General features: G+C 59.3%; 2 protein-coding genes across 3 annotated transcripts in view; one reads left to right on the top strand and one right to left on the bottom strand.

The window, feature by feature from the left end:
• Positions 1 to 18,141, top strand: part of SLC5A10 (solute carrier family 5 member 10) — a 56,373-nt gene that overhangs the window by 16,412 nt on the left and 21,820 nt on the right. For both annotated transcript variants that reach the window (XM_072730512.1, XM_072730511.1), the window contains exon 9: positions 139 to 274. In XM_072730512.1, coding sequence (XP_072586613.1) covers positions 139 to 274 — 136 coding nt within the window. The remainder of the gene's footprint in view (positions 1 to 138; positions 275 to 18,141) is intronic.
• FAM83G (family with sequence similarity 83 member G) overlaps positions 1 to 18,141 on the bottom strand; it is a 30,340-nt gene that overhangs the window by 5,837 nt on the left and 6,362 nt on the right. The window contains exons 3-5 of the mRNA XM_072730509.1: positions 10,253 to 10,420; positions 2,756 to 2,880; positions 778 to 2,023 (exon numbers count right to left, since the gene is read on the bottom strand). Of these exons, the coding sequence (XP_072586610.1) occupies positions 778 to 2,023; positions 2,756 to 2,880; positions 10,253 to 10,420 (1,539 nt within the window). The remainder of the gene's footprint in view (positions 1 to 777; positions 2,024 to 2,755; positions 2,881 to 10,252; positions 10,421 to 18,141) is intronic.

Here is an 18,141-nt window from a genome sequence, read left to right as displayed (position 1 = left end):
TCTGCCATTGCCTCCGGCAGCCCGAGGGCTAGCAGGACAGCACCCTCTCTCCCGCCACCCCCTGAGCACAATACGGAGAAACCCCAGCCCAGGTGCTCCTGAGGGGGCCTGGGGCTCACCCCCTTCTCACACCCCCAGGTCATCGTGCAGCGCTCACTGTCCGCCAGGGACCTGAACCACGCCAAGGCAGGCTCCATCCTGGCCAGCTACCTCAAGATGCTGCCCATGGGCCTGATCATCATGCCAGGCATGATCAGCCGTGCGCTCTTCCCAGGTAGGACTGCCACGGGGCTGGGCCGAGGCTGCAGGGCGCCCACACTTCTGTGTCCTTGACCTACAGCAGTCACCAGGAGGAGAGGCAAAGCACGAATGTGGGCTGTTTCCTGGTCCAGGGGAGAGGGGAGGACAATGGTCCCCAGGGCCATAATCAAAGGGACTGGCATGGTAGTGGCTTGACATAAAAGGTCCAGACGAGGACCACTTGCTGCCGTGTGACCTTGGGGGGTGTACAGGGCCATGTCTGTGCTGTCGGCAAACAGGGAGTGGACCACCCAATGGCAGGGCAGAGTCAACTCCTTGAAACTCGAGCGTCGGAAATTTCTGTATTTTAAGTACGTTTCCTCTCAGCTCCCAGCAGCCGGCTTCGGTTGCCCTTATGGGGTGCTGGGGCAGTGGGTTCCAGCGTTGGTAAGGACTAGTCACGTGTGCGGCCCTGGGTGGTTGCTACCTACCCCCTGCCCCGGTGGGGACCCCTCGTGTGCAGGGACCCCCACTCACCTGTGTCTCCTTGTCCATGGAATGCGGAGCCTGTGTTCTCCTCGGGGTAGCTGCCTCTTCTCTCTCCTGACCTGGGGACCACGGCAAACCACCCAGGGGTCCACCAAAGGTCCCTCGGGTCATGTGGGGAGCACTCAGCTGTCGGCGGGGGGTCTGGGCTGGCCCGTTGGCTACCTGCTCTGAGTGGCGCCTCTGGAGAGGAACCGAGCGCCCCCTCACCTCAAAATACTCATCTGACACAGAAGAGGAGGCCGCCGAGGGCCGCTGGGGGCCATGGCCGTGGCCAGAGCTGCCTGAGAGGCTGTCCTGGTCACTGAGGGTCACATAGTCATCATCATCTTCATCCTCCTCCCCATCTAGCCCGTTGGGGATCGCTGTTCCCTGGCCATCAGGGTCATCCTGGGTCAGAGACAGCTGCCTCTGGAGTGGGGCATGGCCTGAGCTCCGTGTCCGGGGGGGTGCGTGGTCTGTCCCATTCTGGGGCATCTTCTCTGCTGGGGTCTCCAGGGCCCATTCAACACTGCCGTTGTCCTGGGCAAGTAGGTCTGCCACAGGGACCGTCCGGGGCTTGGGCACGGGGGGCTGTGGCTCGGGGTCCCCCTGAGAAAGGCCGTTCTCAGCCAGGGCCCTGTCCTGGGGGGCACTGGGCCCGGGGGCGGGGCTGCAGTCCTGACTTTGCCTCCACAGTTGGGTGCCAGCCTGGGATGTGTCTCGGATCTTGATGCGGTTCATCTGGCTGGGCTGGGGGTTCCAGATGTTCGGGTCAATGATATTGATGTAGCCCAGGATGTCACTGCCAGGCTCCGGGTCCGGCTCCACCCACGTGGGCAGGTATTCGAACATGTTGGCTCGTTCCAGGTGGAGCAGCCCGGGGTGGACGGGCGGGGGTGCCTCCGGGAGGTCTCCGGGCCGCTCAGCCAGTGCGGCGCCCCGCAGCCCAGGGGGCTTCTTCACCTCCTGCTTCTCAGAGGAGGTCTTGGCGATTTCGTCGGCGCTCTTGGCCTTGACCAGCGCGTACTTGGGGTTGACTAGTTTCTTGGCTACGGTGCCTGAGGGTACCAGCGGTACCACGGAGGGCAGCACGACGGGGTCTGGCTCTGGCTCCTTCTCCATGGGGATGCCCTTGAGGCTGACGCCATGGGACATGAGGTACAGCTCCTGGAACTGCCGGTCGAACATCTCCACCACCTGGCCAGATAGCACGGAGATCACGTTCCGGTCCGTCCTTGCAGCCGACCACGTGAAGCTGCAGCACAGAGAGACAGGGTGGCCTGGTCAGACACGTGGGGGACAGTTTCCTCCCTCAAGCCTTGGGTCCCCGGTCTAGGGAGTCCTCCCCAGCCACTGCGCACTCACAGGCCGGGGCTCATCGGACTGGTGATGGGGGCCTGGATGGAAACAAGTGAGCAGGGGCAGAGAAGAGCACGAGCCTTGGGGTCAGACCTGAGCCCGGGATGAGTCGCTTGTGCTGGGGCTGCCTCCACCTGTGTAACACAGCACAATGTGGCACTTCTCTGGGCTGTGCAAGCACCCCGTAAGGCCGGTTGCAGAATGCCCAGTACAGCCCTGCTGTCCTCCAGCACCCAGGTGGCAGGTGCTGGCACCAGTGGCTTTGCTGGGGCAGCCCCCACCCTGCTGGCCCCCATACAGCGGGGTTTCTGGAGCTGGGCTACAGCCATCCTGGCCCATCCTGGAGGCGGCTCTCTGAGTGACCGCCCTGTGTGCCTGGCCCACACCCACGTCCAGGCCAGTGACACCACTGGCTGGAACACCAGTCTTAAGGACAAAAGCCCTCCCCTGCCTGCTTCTGGAGATAGGCTGGCGGTGTGCGGGTGTGCCCCAGCCCTGCTTACACCTTAGCAGTTTGGGGACCAATGAACCGGAATAACCAGGGTGTCATAAGGCAGGATTAAGGGCAGAAATCAGCTGGGAACAAGAGCCACCTCTGTCCCCAGCCCCCAGAAAGCTCGAGAGTCACCTGTAGGAGCCACAGATGGCCCGGTCTCCATCCACGAACATGAACTTCTGGGCCAGGGCCCCCTTGAACTTGGTAGCCGACCGTGTGAAGAACTCTGTTCCCCCACTGCTCCGCACCCTGAGATTCTGTGTTGGGGGACAGGAGGCACAATTACATGTTGGCGGGGCTGGGGGTGGGCAGCAACCTCCGCCTGGGGCTCAGGAAGGGCTTTGGGGGGTGGGAGGGTTGGATGGGGAAGGATAAAGCAGTAAGCCCTGGAGAAAGAGGTGGTGAATGTGGGGACCACAGGGTCTGGCCCAAAGTGGAAAGTGGTGGGAAGACAGAAGGGGTGGGGCCAGCGACAAAGGGCGTGGCCTGCAGGGTGTCCACAGAGCAGACATGGGCAGGACAAGACCTGTGGGGCCAGGCCAGCACGGGACAAGCTGCTGCAGGGTCTTGAGCGGAAGGGGCATGCAGATGCATTTTAGCAAAATCCCACGGGGTCTGTGCGGCCAGGGAGGAGGGAGGCCTGCCTTCAGGCTTTCCCAGGGCGAGTAATCAGCCGGGCCTCTCTCCCAGTCTTCCCCACACGGCTGTCTCGGTGTCCCTGCTGAGCCCCACTCACGAGGACAGGGCTCCCAGCAAACTCCCCTACTTCCTGACAGGCCGCTCACTACCTGCTACGCACTCCTCACTGGGCTTGCACTGTGGCTCAGAGCCAGTTGGAGAGACCCCCAGGGACCATGGGAAGGGGAGCTAAGACCCAGAGGGAGGAGATGGAGTCTCCCAGGTGTCACGAGCCGACCGGGCCCACCCCTACCTCAGGTCTGAGCCTGGTAGCTCCTGCCTTTCTCTGGACCCTGGCCACGGAAGGGTCCTTCCTCCCTCCCCGGTGTGTGCTCTGTGGGGCACTGCAGGGCTGAGTGCTGGCTTCCCTTCCACCAGGAGGACTGGTGTCAGGCTGGAAATTTCATTTTGCACCCAAACCCCAGTGGGTCTGACACCTGCCCAGGGACAAGTCACTCCCTCCAAAAGGGATCTGTGCCAACTTCAAGCACGGGGCTGTAACCCCTTCTGCGCCTCCCCTGTCACCCTTGCCCATTCACTGGGTTTAACTGCCCACCTGTTCACGCACTCCTTGACCCCTGCCAAGACCCCAGCAGCAGACCAAGAGGGCTGTGACAAGGACTCCACGCTGAGGTGGGGGAGGAGGCAGATGAATAAGAACTATAGGTCTGGGGGGCTGGGGCAGGCTCCCGGAAGCGGCTGACATCTGGAAGACGAGGATGAATGGGTCGGGTAGGAAGAGGGTGCAGCATTCTGAACACAGGAACACAAAGGCCTGGCAACAAGAACAGCATCTAGGACCTGCGAGGACTTTGCAGGAGGAGGGTGGGTGACAGAGCCTGCAGAGCGGGCTGGGCCACATGCCAAAGAAAGACCCTACACCTGCTTAAGGGCCTGGCTCGGGCCTGGGGGCAGTAGGGAGCCACGAAGGGATTCAGGGCAGGAAGTGACCAGGTTAGAGCTGCCAGTAAGAACAGTCCTGGCATCCAGCAGGGGGGTGCATGAAGTGAAAGGGGAGCAGGAGGTGGATAGGGAGGGAGCTTCTGTGGGTGAGGGAGTGCATGGACTGAGTCAGGGCAGGGGTGACGGGGAGAAAGGAATGGGTCTGAGAGGGCCGGAGCCTACCCTCCACTCGGGCCCCAGCCCAAGGGCGCTCCTTTGTCTGTTCCTTCTGTGAAGGTCCCAGACACTCTCAGCCAGGCAACCCCAGGGGCAGTCACCAGACATTACGGGGCAGGCATCGATGCCCACCTGGCTGTGTGGGGAGCAATCATTTGTTGTCGGGCCCAGCCCAGGAGGTGGATAAACCTCTGCTCCCAGGGCTGGCTCCCCTGCCCAACCCCCCCCCCCCCCCCCCCCCCCCCCGCCCGCCCCGCCCCAGGCTGCCTGTCTCTACACTGCCAGCTCAGCAGGAAGCTGGCCATGACCCAGGACAATTAGTGCTCATGACTTTGTACCCAACACTGAGCATGCTCGAGTGGAACAAAGATCCTGGAGGTGGTTTGAGGCCTTCCCCTGTCACTAGGGCCCGACCACAGCCCAGCTCTGTGGCTTCTATGGGCTCCTGGCCCAGAGCTCTGCATGCTGGGGCCACAGGCTTCTCTGTGGGCTAGAAGAGCCGCCAGCTCTCACCAGCATCTACCCCCATCCACCCCAAAGCCTGTCCCCATGAAGGGCTCCGGTCACCACCTGTATCTCAGAGTGACTCAACTCCATGTAACAGGCAGCCTTGGCTCCGCCAGATTTGCTGTGTGACTACGAGCAGGTTTCTAGCCCTCTCTGGGCCTTAATCATCCTGTCCATATGCTGTGGCCTCAGACTCTAAGACCATCCAACCCTGGGGCCAGCAGAGGGTGGGGGCTTGTGGCAGCACCCCGGCCTGTTTGTTCCTGGGTGGGCCCCGCCCCACGGGGCCTGGCCCCGATGAGGTAACGTCTCAGGAGTCAGGGCTCGGGTGAGCAGAGGTAGAGGATCCCACAAAGCCGTATTGTCTCTGAGCCCTGGGGCACCCCCAGCAGAGCATGTAGCAGGCAGGGTGGAGCACAGCCAGGCTGGCCCAAGTGGGGCGTCTGGGGCAAGTCCCTGGACCCTGTAGACTCTCAATTTTCTCGGGCATGAAAGAGAGGCAGGGAGGCCCTGAGAGGACATCCGGGGAGGATGGCTGGGCAGTGCTCTGTCCGCTCCTAGAGTAGCTTTTCTCCTGACCACATAGAGGGCACAGCGGATGGCCACTAGGCCGTGGCAGTGCCCTGCCTGCACCCTCACTGGGGCTCTTATGCTCACAAAGAAGAACCTGAACCTGTCCCAAGCTGGCCAGGGCCCCCCACTGGGGCAGGGTGGGTCACTGAGCTCTGGTCAAACATGGCTCTAGTCCTAGCACCAATTGGATGCCAGCTGGGCCTCCTTGGGCCTCAGTTTTCTTACCTGGGAAATGGGCCTATGTAGCCTTCTGCTTCAGGGTTGCTATGAAGACTAACCGGAGCCAGGATACGAGTGGGTAAGGGCCAGCAAGGTGCCCTGCACTCAGTGGGTGCTCCATGAATGAGGTGACAAAAGACGTGACAGCACATGCAGTGTGACAGGGATGGATGGGATCTCTTCTGCTCGGAAACCAAGAGGGGATTGACATGGAAGACCTGGAAATACCTAGTGTGTCATGGCTCAGGCCCAGGGAGGTCAGGACTCTCAGCCAGATGTGGGAGGGGGAGCAACTGGCCTGCAGTCTCCCAGCCCATGGGGTCTCGCCCCCAGTTGTACCATGGTGGCTCTCTGCAGGGGCCTGAGGGGGAGTGGGGAGGCCCAGAGATGCACCCCGATTGGGCCTGGCTGGTTACAGTGAGATCAGGCCAGCTACGCTGGCTGCAGGGGACACAGAGCCCATATGCGATGTTTGGGGCACCCAGCCAGCTCTGCTCTCTTCCAAAGGACCCGTTTCACCCCCTGTAACGGGGGAGTGGGAGCAACACCCACCCTGGCCTCCCCGTGCCATCATGATGCTGGGAAAGGGGTAAGTGCAACCCTGAGCCAGCCCAGCTCTAGGACCTTGCTGTCTTCGGGACTCCTGGCTCTGCCCCTGGGCTCAGCCTCGGCACTGCTGACATTCTGGGTCAGGTGATGCCCTGTGGTGGGGCCTGACCCATACACTGCACCCCACATTTTTAACGGTGTCCTTGCCTTCTATACACTGGACACCAACAGTAGCCTCCTAGTCACAACCATTAAAAAAAGCCTCCGGACATTGACAAATGGCCCGGGCCAGGGAGACCCTGCTTGGTCGAGAAGCGCTGCCCCATGCCCTGAGTCCATCACAGAGCCAGCCCAGGATCAGAGAAGGCAGGACAGCAGCAGGGGAAGCCGTGGGCACTGGAAGGGGGCCAAGGCTGACCTGGCCAGCATGTAACCGGAGCCACAGGCTGAACCCCTGCATCCTCACCATCGTGGCTATGGTGGCTGGAGTTTCCTTGGTCATCAGAAACAGGTCCAGCCCTAGCCCAAGTGGCCGCTGGTTTTTCCAGTTTGGCAGCACAAAGTCTACCTTTTCAGATCAGCCAGGCATCTTGCTGCTCCGGTCCTGTCTCAGCGATGAGGCTCAAGGCCTAGCCTAGCCTTCCCCTGCTCCCCCTGCCTCTGGGGCATCCATCAGTACTGAGTCTCAACCCAAATGTGCCTGGGTCACCCGGTGTGGCGCTGTGTGGGGACAAGAGGGCTGGGTCCTTTTCTCTGGGCCTATTCTCTGCTTGGAACATGGGGCACTCATTCCCGCACTCCCTGCCTAAAGGAGTCAGGGGCCAGCTGAGCCAGCAGGCTGGGGTGCTGGGGGCGACTGGGACCCTCACACCCGGAAGGGGGTCTGGGGCATGGCCTTCACCCCACCTAGAAAGCAGGAGTTGGCTTGGCCCAAGCACCACAGCAGCTGTCTGCAGAATGTGCTGGGTGAGCTCAGAGGTCAGGAGGCATGAGGCTGGGGTAGGGGTGGTCGATGACCCCAAGGTGAGGGGGTGAGGGTGGCCTCTAGCCCGAACACACTTTGAAGGGGAAGGGGAGCCCCTTGGCAATTAGATAAGCACAGAGGTCTCACGAAGAAGGCTCACTAAGTTCCTTACTGAGTGCCCTGCCCCCACATGGCTTCCTTTTACCCTTTGGAGCAGCCGTCCCAAACACATGGTGGAAATTCCCATTTTTCAGAAAGGAAATTGAGCCCCAAAAAGATTCAGTATCTCAGCTCAGGGTCCTAGTGCAGGCAGCAGAGCTAGGGCTCAGGCTAGGCTCACCCTTGTGGTCACAAGGATGACCCCATCAGGCACAGCCTGTACCCCGGGGCCCGTGAGAGCTGAGGGCAGGTCACTGCAGAGTTGGGCAGGGGCGGCGGGTGGCCGAGGGCGGGCCCAGGGATTACTGGCAGAGGAAGTGCTCCTGAGACAGGTCCGGGCCCAGCTGGCCCGCGGGCAGGGAGGCAGGCTGGGCAGGCAGGCCCTCAACAAGGTGACACTTGGCCAGGGCCGGGCGCACAGGCGCCTCTGGCCACCTGCCCGGGCTGTGGAGGGGGCGGGCTCAACAGCAAGAATGGGGAGGTCAGGGTCATCCACTCTTTCCCACGAAGGTGCCCGCCCCTGAGCAATGTCAGGGCAGCCCCTGCACCACCCCCAGAGCAGGATAGACTGCGCCAGGGACCCCTGGTCTGAGCTGCACCGCCCATGCTTCGGGCTATGCGCTCATCTCAAGCTGAGTGTCGAGGGCAGGGGGTGGGGAGGGGGGGGAGGCCTCGCCGCACCCTCCCCTGCCCCAGGCCTGGGGTTTATAATTTCTTGTTATTGCCAGCAGCCGCGTAACTCCCCTGGGCGCACAGAGCGCTTTTACAATCATTGTCTCCTGTAATTTCATCCTCCGACAGCCTATGAGGCATCATTATGGCCACGAGGCGCTGGAGGCTTGGACAGGTGGAGCCACGTGCCCAAGTCCCACCGTGGTCGGCCCGGGGAGCCCCGTGGGCAGCCTCGGCCAGGCCGTCGGGCACCGGGCACCTCTGCCCTCCTCGTCTGTGCCAACTTCCCCTCAGTGGCTGTTAGTTTTAGCTGCTGACTTGGCAGGATGCCTTTGGGCAAGTCCCAGCCTCCCCTGGCCCGAGTCTCCCATCTGCCCCGTGGGAGCGTAGGCCGAGTGGCCTCTAGCCCCTCCAAAGCTGCGGGGCTTCACGCTGGGGAGCAGAGGGCAGGAGCCAGCCCCCCGGGGAGGGAGCCGGGCAGCCCAGGAGCCACTTTCTCAGCCCAATCCTGCCTGCCTCCAGCTGCCCCAGAGCTCCAAAAGCTCTGAGCAGACCTCCCCCTGAGTCTTCCCTACTGAGAAGAGGCAGCCAACAGGGGCGAGGCCAGTCCTGTGTTTAGATCCCACTCAGCATGGACAAGCCCATCTCCTGCTTCTTCCTCCTGCACCAGGAACACATGGGCGCTGAGCCAAGTGACGTGTATGAAGCACCCACCGGCTTTGTGGCCAGGGTGCAATGGGGGTGGGCCAGGGGTTCTCTGATCTGCTGCCCACAGGGCAGAGGCTTTTGCAGTCACCTTTCAAACGACGCCTTGTCCACACTCTGGACCTCTCCAGCATGAGCTGTCTGCCCCAGGAGTCTATTCCCGGTGCTAATTACATGGCGGGCAGCGCGGCGGGTGAGTGTGGGGCTTGGGGTCAACCCACCAGGGAGACCACATGAAAATGTCCCAACAGCCACAGACTCACCGCCCGGAGAGCTCATACCCACTTAAAAGGACTCAGCTGGGATGGGTGGGCACACCTGACAAATACTGACAAATTACAAGCGCAGGAACCCAGCCCCTTGTTAACTAGCCTGGCGGCGCCCCTTCTTCTATGTTCAGATCACAGGCCAGAAGCCCACGGAAATCTGACCTGTCAGAGGTTGGGGCTCAGCCAGGGAGCTCTGGTGCTGGCTCCCATGCCCCTTATGCTTAACTTACTGGCAGTGAATAACACCTGGACAAGAGCCTCAATTTCCTTATCTCCAAGATGGGGACAACTGCCCTATCCCACTGGGTCATCATGTGGAGTAAAGAATCATGTAAAGTCCCTAGGATGGGGCCGACCCCAGCCAAGTGCTGTGAAAATATTTGCTGCTGTCATGCATACTGATCTGTACTCTCTGGGGAGCGTCCTGCACACAGCAGGTGGCAAGTCATAGCTGAGTGGAAGGAGGGCTCCTCCTGCCCCCCAACAAGGGATCAAATGCAAGGTCTCAGAGTGGAAAAGCCCAGCCACAGTGGCCTCTCTGCCCCTCTGGGTGGACCAATGAGATCCTGGAGCCCAGGGACAGGAGGTGATGGGCTCAAGGACACGCAGCAAAGTGGCTCTAGGAACCCAGGCTCATCCCGATCCCTCCACCTCTGCTCCATGGTATCCTTCCCTAGAAAACCCTTTCTGCTCTCCATCCTCAAATTTATTTCAACTCTGCAGCCCTCAAGGAAGGCTTCCCTGACCTCAGCCCAAGGAAGCTGCCTGCCTCTATCAGAGCCAGATCCTAAACCCTAAACGTCCTGGGTGGACGTCCTACAGAGACAGATTCCAGCTAAGCCCCCAAAATAACTTCCTGGGAGTCAGAGCCCTCCAGGTAGGATGGGAGCTGCTGGAGCCAGGGTGGTGAGCACCCTGTCACTGGAGGAGTGCAAGCAAAGACAGGCAATCAATGCGGCATATGGGCTGCTTTGAAATAACATGTGATACAGCACCTGCGGAGGCCCCAACACTGCATCAGCCCTTAGCCAATGTTTGTCTTATCTCTGCCTGCCGGAGGCAGTGTCCTGTCCCTTTGGGCGGTCAGGCAGGGGTCAGGTGACCACCTGGCAGGAGGCCCTAGGATTACTGAAACTCTCTGTGCCCGACACAGGGCTCCATCCCTAAAAGAGAGGTGCTCCAGGTGTTTGTGGACTGACCGACCAGCCAGCTCACCTTGAGGTGCCCCAGATGCATGCGGGCCCGCTCACACATGTGCAGGAAGTACTTGACATTACTCTCATCCACGATGATGTACACGGCGACCTTCCTCTTGAAGCCGGCATCCAGCAGGTCCTTGAAGATGTCCACATCGGTGAACATGTCCATGACCACGGCGATCACCTGTAAGCAGGAAGAGAGCAGGACTGTCGGGTGGCGTGGCAGTGGGGACAGATGCCACAGCAGGACACGCAGGCCTCCCACACCCACCACTGTCTCTGGGCGCCCCCTGCTAGCCCTGCTCTCCCTGCCTCAGCACTGGGACTGGGAAGCAGTGGGCTGGGGGCCTCTCTGGTCCCAAAGTTCTAGGGTGCACTCAGCACGTAGGATACAAGGTTCTCAATAGGTGAAACAGCCTGGAACAGTGGGAATGGAGCAGCACAGTCATCGTGCCCGCTGTCTCTGTCATACAAGACCACAGAAAACAAAGCCCAGTATCCTGGCCAACGAGGCCTGTGGTGTGGAGGGAAGAGACCGTGCCGTGGAACCAGGGACGGTCTGCATCCTGAGGCCTGGAGCGTGTGGGGCCGGCCCCCAGGGCAGCCTGCCTTCCTGTAGGCACCAGGGCTCCGCACAGCAGTGCCCTGTTTCAGCCCCTTCCTGGGTTGCATTCCTAAACCACAGCAGCCCACACCATCCCTGGTGCCTGCCACACTGGGATGCCGAGTTGAACCAGATGTGTCAACAGCTGGAAAGAGGCAGCAGCTGGCACAGCCGTTCATGAAGCCACTTGTGTGTGTGTCCCTGGGCTGCTGTGGACTTTGGCAGGTTTTCCGCCACCACCTCTTCTGTCTCTCTGAACGGAGCCCAAACCAGCACATGCTCTTCCTATTACGTGACAACATCTGTCCCCACAGCCGCTGACCTCCAGCCTCCTGGACCTGGCTCAGGGTGGGGCCCCAGAGGTCAGAGTGCATCTGCCCCAAGCCCTAGCCCAGCGAGGGTAGTGACAGGCCCCAGGCCTGGCAGGCCTGAGTCAAAGCACAAGGACTGAAGAGGCATCAGGAGAGAACGGGGTGGTTGGGATGAGCTCACCTGCCTTGCTCACCTTGACAGCAGCAGATGTTTGGGACCACTGGGGCTCAGTGACCATCTTAGGCCCTCTCTTGTCCTCCCCCACCCCCGTCCTATGGGGCAGCAATAGGGAGCACATGGGACCAGGGTCTGATGCTGACAACCAACGCAGACATCCAGCCCCTCCAAACATTTGAGACCGGCGCCACTGCCCTGTCCAGGGCCTGAGGACCTTCTGAAGAAGACTTAAGAAGCTGAGGACTAAGCCATACAATGAGCTGGGAATGGTCAGGCTAGAGCCTACCCAGGCCAGCTAGGGAGCCAAGTACACCCCCATGCCCACCCCCACCATGAGGGCAGCCTGACAGGCTCCCCTCACTGGGACCTGCAGGCACAGGGTGAAGGACAGGCAGCCTGGGGCCTGCTGGGGATGAGTCTGCACGCTGTAGTGAGCTCACCCTGCTGGCCCCCGCAGGCCCATCTGGGCTCCTCCTTGCCCTGCCCTGCCCTGCCCTGGACACAATCTGTGTGAACCCGAGCAAGACACCCAGCTTTCTCTGTGGTACAACGGGTAGTGTAGCCACAGGACCAGCCGGGCTCCGGGAGGCAGGGGTCCAGGATTGACACCGTACTCTGGGGGACAACCGCTTGCTGGCTTTGAGTCTCCAAAGGGCTGTTTCAGGTGGGGCAGGGGGAATGGTTACAGTCTATGAGAGCCAGGGCCAGCAGGGGGAAGCTGACAGAGGCAGACATTGGTGCCACTTGAGGAGGTGCTTTCTGACCCCAAGTGAGGCAGAGGTCTTGATAGGGAGTGAGCTCCCCATCCCAGGAGGTGCTTAAGGAAAGGCCAGAGACTGCTTGGCAAGGAGGTGGATGAGGGGGCAGATGATCCAAAAGGACAGCTGGGTAGGCTTGCGACAGCCTTTGATTTCACCCGTTGAGTGTGAGGAGATCCTGAGGTGGGAGGGGTGGAAGCAGGGCCTTCCTTGCCGGGGACCCCACAGCCCCAGAGTCAGCCCGGGGATCCCCTTGCATAAGGCTCTCCTGGAGGCAAACAGCTTCACGTGCCACCCTGGGAAGGGCACAGCCGACACGTTCCTCCCTGGAGCAGACATCACATCACCTCTTGCTTCCTTGTCACTGCCGCCCCCAACCAGATTGGTCAGGCCTGCTTCCAGGACCAGCCTGCCATGGCAGATGGGGACTTGCCCTGGGCCTGGGCTGGGGGACGTGCCCCAGCAGAACCTAATCCACGTGTGTCCTTCCCCACGTTGCCCTCTGGCAGGTAGGGTAGTGGATCCAGGGATCATCTGTCATTGGGCTGATCTGTTAGGGCCTGCCCCCCGGTAGATCCCTCATGGGGTCCTGGGGCCAAGCGCCGGTTCTTACCAGCACTGGGTTAGGTTCCAGGGGCGGTCAAAGGAGAGCTTGTCACAGGTGATGCTGGGAGCGAGGAGAGGGGACGATGGAGGGGAGGCTGGGATCTGGAGACGGTCCTTGGCCCATGTGTGCAGGGAATGCGCTGGGGAGAGGCAGGTGGCCTGGGTTCTAGCCCTGAAGCTCGAGCCTCATGACCACAGGAACCAGTGTGTCCACGTGAGCAGCCGGACCAACTGCCGGGTGCCAGGGGGTGGGGGTGGCAGGCACGTGTACATCCTGTATTCCAGGCCTGGCGTCGCTGGGGAACTGATGGGGCAGTGCCAGCCCCACAACACAGAACCTACCCAGATGGCACAGGCCAGCTCCCAAGGGAAGGAAGGTCCCCAGGCCTACCCATGTGTCTTACTGATGGGAAAGGCCTTCCCTGAAGATGCGGGCACAGAACCAGGAGCAGCCAAACACCCATGCCAACCCTCCTGTTCCCAGCGCCCAGGGGCAGCACGCTGGGGGCAGCAGGAGGATGGCTGTGCCCACATAGGGGGCCAGCCACACGGTATAGATGTGGATGAGCCTGGAGCAGAGGGAAACATGGCACTGGTATAGGAACTGGGCTTGAGTGTGCTGTATACCCAATGACCCCACGTCTCTCCGGGATGCAGTGACGTGCAAGCTCCCAAAGTATGTTCATCCCATGATTCCCCACACCCCCTCTTCCCATGCCTTCCCCAATCCAACAGATCCCATTCTGCCCCTCTCTCTGGCCTCCTGGCATCCTGCCAACCTCCTGATGATTTCGGAATTCCTGAAATATCCTTGGGAAGGGTGGACACTGTCAGAGACCCAGACAGTGGGGCCCGGAGGAGGATGAGATGGGCTCCAGGTCCCACCTTGAACCAGTGGGATTGTGGACGTGGGTCTCTGGCATAGGCCTCCTACATCCTGCCCTGAGCACTTCCATCACCCAGGCGGCTACTGGGGGGACTTGAACAAGGCGGGCAATGTCTGACCCACAAAAGAGCAGCCTTCCCCCAACCGTGGCTGCAGTCCCCAAAAGACACAGCCTGAAGCCTCGTAATACCTACTACTGGTGCTGCTGGCATGGGCGGGGGTGCAGGTGTATCTACCCCCCATCCTCCCTGGGGCCGCCACAGCAGTCTGAGCCCCTGGACGAGGGTAGAGTGGGCCCAGAGTTGGAGCTCTGGGCTGCAAGCCAGGGGAGAGCCATGTTTCTCTCTGGGTCTGTCTCCTCAACTGTAAAATAAGGAAGGTGGATGGGAGGCCCAAGGCTGGACCTGCCAAGGGATCCCTGACTCCCTGGGCCCTGCCTGGATGCCCTGACTGGCTGGTCTGGGCCAGCTGGAGCATCTTGCTGTGCCCACCACTGCCTCACCGCCGCTCTGCACTACCCACATGGGACTCCCAATGCCTTAGCAGGTTGACACCCAGCCTACAGCTCCCAGCACCCCTAGGGCTGTTTCTTAGATTCGCTGTGACCACAGAATCCACTCCTGGAGCATAAGTGTGCTCACGGGACCAATGGGTAGAACAGGCCCGTGAAAGCGCTGGGTGAAGAAGGGCAGGGGTGAGATGGTCCAGGGGTTCCACATGCAGCTGGAGGACCGCTGGCCATGGGCCCAGCCTCAGTGGCCATATCTCTCCCCAGGGGGCCCTGACCCTGCTGATTCGTCCCTGAAATGCCTAGCCTGGAGCCACACATGCTCATCTCTTGCCAGGCCTCCTTCCTCTCCTCCTCTGTGCTGACAATTCCTACCATACTTCAAAGCCCAATTTAAATACCACTCCTAGCTCCTCTCTAGCTCCTCTCAGCCATCTGGGCAGGTATCATTTCTGCATGACACAACAACCTACCAAGTGGCGTGCTCTCTCCTGAAGGTCTGGACTCTGAGAGCCAGGCCAGCGTCCACCAGGTTCCTAGTGGGAGCTCCAGCTGTAATACCTGCTCTGCCCTCCCTGGCCACAGAGATGCGTGGAGGAGGCTCAGAGAGAGGTGGACCTGGTTTCTCCCCTCAAAGTGTCCCAGAACAGATGAGGGAGACAGACACACCCCACCCACCATGAAACCCAAAAGCAGCCCCAGACACAGGGCACAAGCACACAAGTCCCTCCACCTGGAAAGTGTAGGAGATGAAGAGGACCCCAGTGCTCTGGGTCTGTCACTCTAAAGCTCTGGTGGACACCCAGATGATGGAAGCATGGGCTCCAGACTGTTCTGGGAAGACATGTGACCTTGGGCAAGAGCCTTAGTCTCCTGGGGGATGGGGGCAGTAATAATGCACACCTGTACAGCTGTTGACGGGAAGAGTGAATTAGTATAGGCACAGAGCCGGCTCAGGGCCCGAGGGCCTGTGCTCAGCAGGTGCCACTTTTCCTGACTCTTCATCACACCAACTGGAGTCCTGACCCACCAGACCCACAGCACCCTCCACAGTGGACAGGCCAGGAATCATCACTCACCATCCCTACTCCCCTCCTGCTGGAAGGCTGGTGCCACCTGGTAACTCATGGGGATGACACAGAGAATGGTATAGACCATTCTAAGTTTTGGAACAATAGCCATAACATCCTGGATTCGACTTCCACTTCCAGTCACAGCAGAATAACAGAGCCTATACCAACCTTCCTGCCTTAATAATTGAAAAAAACAAAAAAAAACACACAGATGCAAAAATCTATGAAACTGGGCCAACGGGATTGCAGCGAATACTGTGATCCTTGAGAGAACGGGAACAGTTGAGATCAGCCATAGGATTGCCTCAGCCACCTCTGGACTGCAGAATGGGGAGGGGCCCCTGCTGGGGTTCAGCAGCCTCCCGGAGTCAAGGAGACAGGGTGTGCTCACAGCACAGCAGCCAGAATTTTTCAAATGGAATACTGGAGAAGAGAGGACTGCAGAGAGCGAACACCAGACACCTACACAGGGTGTTCCCTTGACCCTTCAGCTGGTGACCAAGTATCACATGCATGGAGGAAACCACCCAGGCTGGGACAAAACTGCTGGAAAAAAGGGCAGCTGGAATGGACACCAGTGCTCATGCAGAACCAGGAATGATTTACATCCCCACCCCTGCCCCCTGACTAGAGTGCAGGCCCATTTAAAACTCAGGGCATTTAGGAGAGTCCTCGGAGGAGTATTACCTGAATAGTGGGCAAATAAGCCCTAGGAGAGGCACCAACAAATTTTTTCTGTAAAGGCCACATGGTAAAGACTTCAGGCTTTGCGAACCATATGTCTCTGACACCCTTGACTCTGCTGTAATAGTAGGTGGTCCATAGTCCAACCCTTACCCTGGACTAAATCTGCTCTGGTCCCACCTAATAAAACTTTAAAAAACACTAAACTGAATCTCAAAATGTAAAACTAATCAACATTTAAGATGAAGAATACACTGGATGGGATGAATAACAGATTAGACAACACAGAAGAAAAAATGTGTGGACTTGAAGACATACCAGTAGAACTACTCCAAAATGACTGAAAAAGCAGGATCGGCTCAAAGCAGCAATGAACTGGGGGTCCAGTTAGAAGGTCTAGGATACACAGAACTGGAGTCTCAAGAGGTTTCGAGGTGGAGAAAGGGTGGGCAAGACAGAAAAATGTTTGAAGAAAATAATGTCCATGATTTTTCCCCATTTGAAGAAAACTATCCATCCACAGTCAGAGAAGTTCAGTGAGTTCCAAGCAGAAGAGACAGGAAGAAAAACTCACTAAAGCACATCATAATCACATCATTTAAAGCCCAGGATAAAGAGAAAATCTGAAAAAGAAGCCAAAGGGAATAAGACCATTACATAATGAGGAACGAAGATAAGCCGACTTCTCCACAGAATCATCGCAAATCAGGATTAAGGAGATTAAAAGGCCGAGAAGGTTCTCTGGGTACTGGGGAGGATTCCTGGGAGCCCCTGGCCCCACCGTGCATGGCGTTCTCCTGACTCTGGCACTCTCCAAACCAGTTTGCCCATCTGGCTCCAAAGGCCTGTCACTGAGGGAAAGGCCTGGTCCTGCCTCTTAGGGAGCAAGTCCATGTCTGTCATGACACCTGTTGACCCAAGCCAGGGACAGGATAACCAGGCCAGCTTTCTGACACTCACACGGGTGTCCTTTTTCCGGGGATTAAGGGAAGGGAGCAATGACTACTCCCATTTTCCAGGGAGGGAGTCCTTGTCCCAGAGCCACACAGTCGGCTGGTATCAGAGGCCTCCTGTCCAGGGCTCTTCCCCTGGCAGGGGATCCTGTGTACACTCTAGCTGACTCCACCCGCTGCCCTGCAGAGCCCACTCTGAGTCCTAGAGCAACTCCTGAGCATCAGCTCTGCCCGGGTGGTAAAGTCCCAGGGCCTCCTGGCTCTGCCACTCCTTCCCTGGGTGGCCCATGGCACAGTTCTTCCACTCTAGAAGCTTTAGCTGCTCTTCTCGGTAACATGGGGGGATGCAGTGGGTAGCCTGAGTCTCTCCCTCTGACATGCATCAACCATGGCGCCTTCCCCACCCTCTGGACTATTAAAACAGAAGCCTCATTAAGGCCAATTAAAGGAGGCTCGGGCCTCCTAAGTGTCAAATGGCTGCAGCAGGATGGGTTGAAGAGGCACATACTGGTCACACCCAGAGCCCTCTGTCCAGGGACCCAGCCCAGCCCAGCCCAGCCCAGCAGCGTGGGCCCTGCCCTGAGTCTCCAGCCTTCCCCAGATACACATCACCACGGCTCAGGAATGCTGCAGAGTAAAGAGACCGTCAGCTGACCCGGTCTGTGCCTGGGGATGAGTGGACAGGCCCCGCCCCCTTCCCACCAGCACCCACGGGGCCTCAGAGTCCTGCGAATTTCCAGGCCTGCAGGCATAACGTCTAGCCAACCAGACCCCCACAAAGTCATCAGTGAGTGGCACAAGCTGAGGATTTTCAAACTGGAAAATCTCAGACTTGTTAATTCAAAAGCCTCAAGTTCTCCAGGATCCAAGAGTCACAGATGCTATGGTGTCATAGAGCATCCTAATCCCGCAGGAGGATGGCCTGGAAAGAACTTGCCCAAGGTCACACAGCAAGCCAGGGAGGGCCTGAGGCCCCTGGGCCACCAGAAGGCCACTCCTCTCTACTGCTTTCCACCAAGCCCCTGCTTGAACTCCACCAGGATGGGGAGCTCACCACTTCTCAACCCAGACTATTCCCAGAGAGAGGCTGTCAGGAGAGGGGATGATGCGGGCAGAGAAGAGAGAACCAGCATTTATGAAATGCCAACTCTGTGCCAGACACCGCACTGCACTCTGCACGACTCTGAGGCATGACAGAGACATCACCGTGGCAATGAGGAGGCAGAAACAGAGGGTCAGAGGGGCAAAGTGGCTATCCTGAGGCGGCCCAGTGAGGTAACAGCAGAGCTGAGGTTTGAGGGTGGGTCTGCATGGTACAGAAGCCCCTCTTCCCACGGCCCCACA

The sequence above is a fragment of the Vulpes vulpes genome, chromosome 12, assembly GCF_048418805.1.
Source record: "Vulpes vulpes isolate BD-2025 chromosome 12, VulVul3, whole genome shotgun sequence".
NCBI classification, from domain to species: domain Eukaryota; kingdom Metazoa; phylum Chordata; class Mammalia; order Carnivora; family Canidae; genus Vulpes; species Vulpes vulpes.
This window is presented reverse-complemented; position numbering and strand designations above follow the sequence as displayed.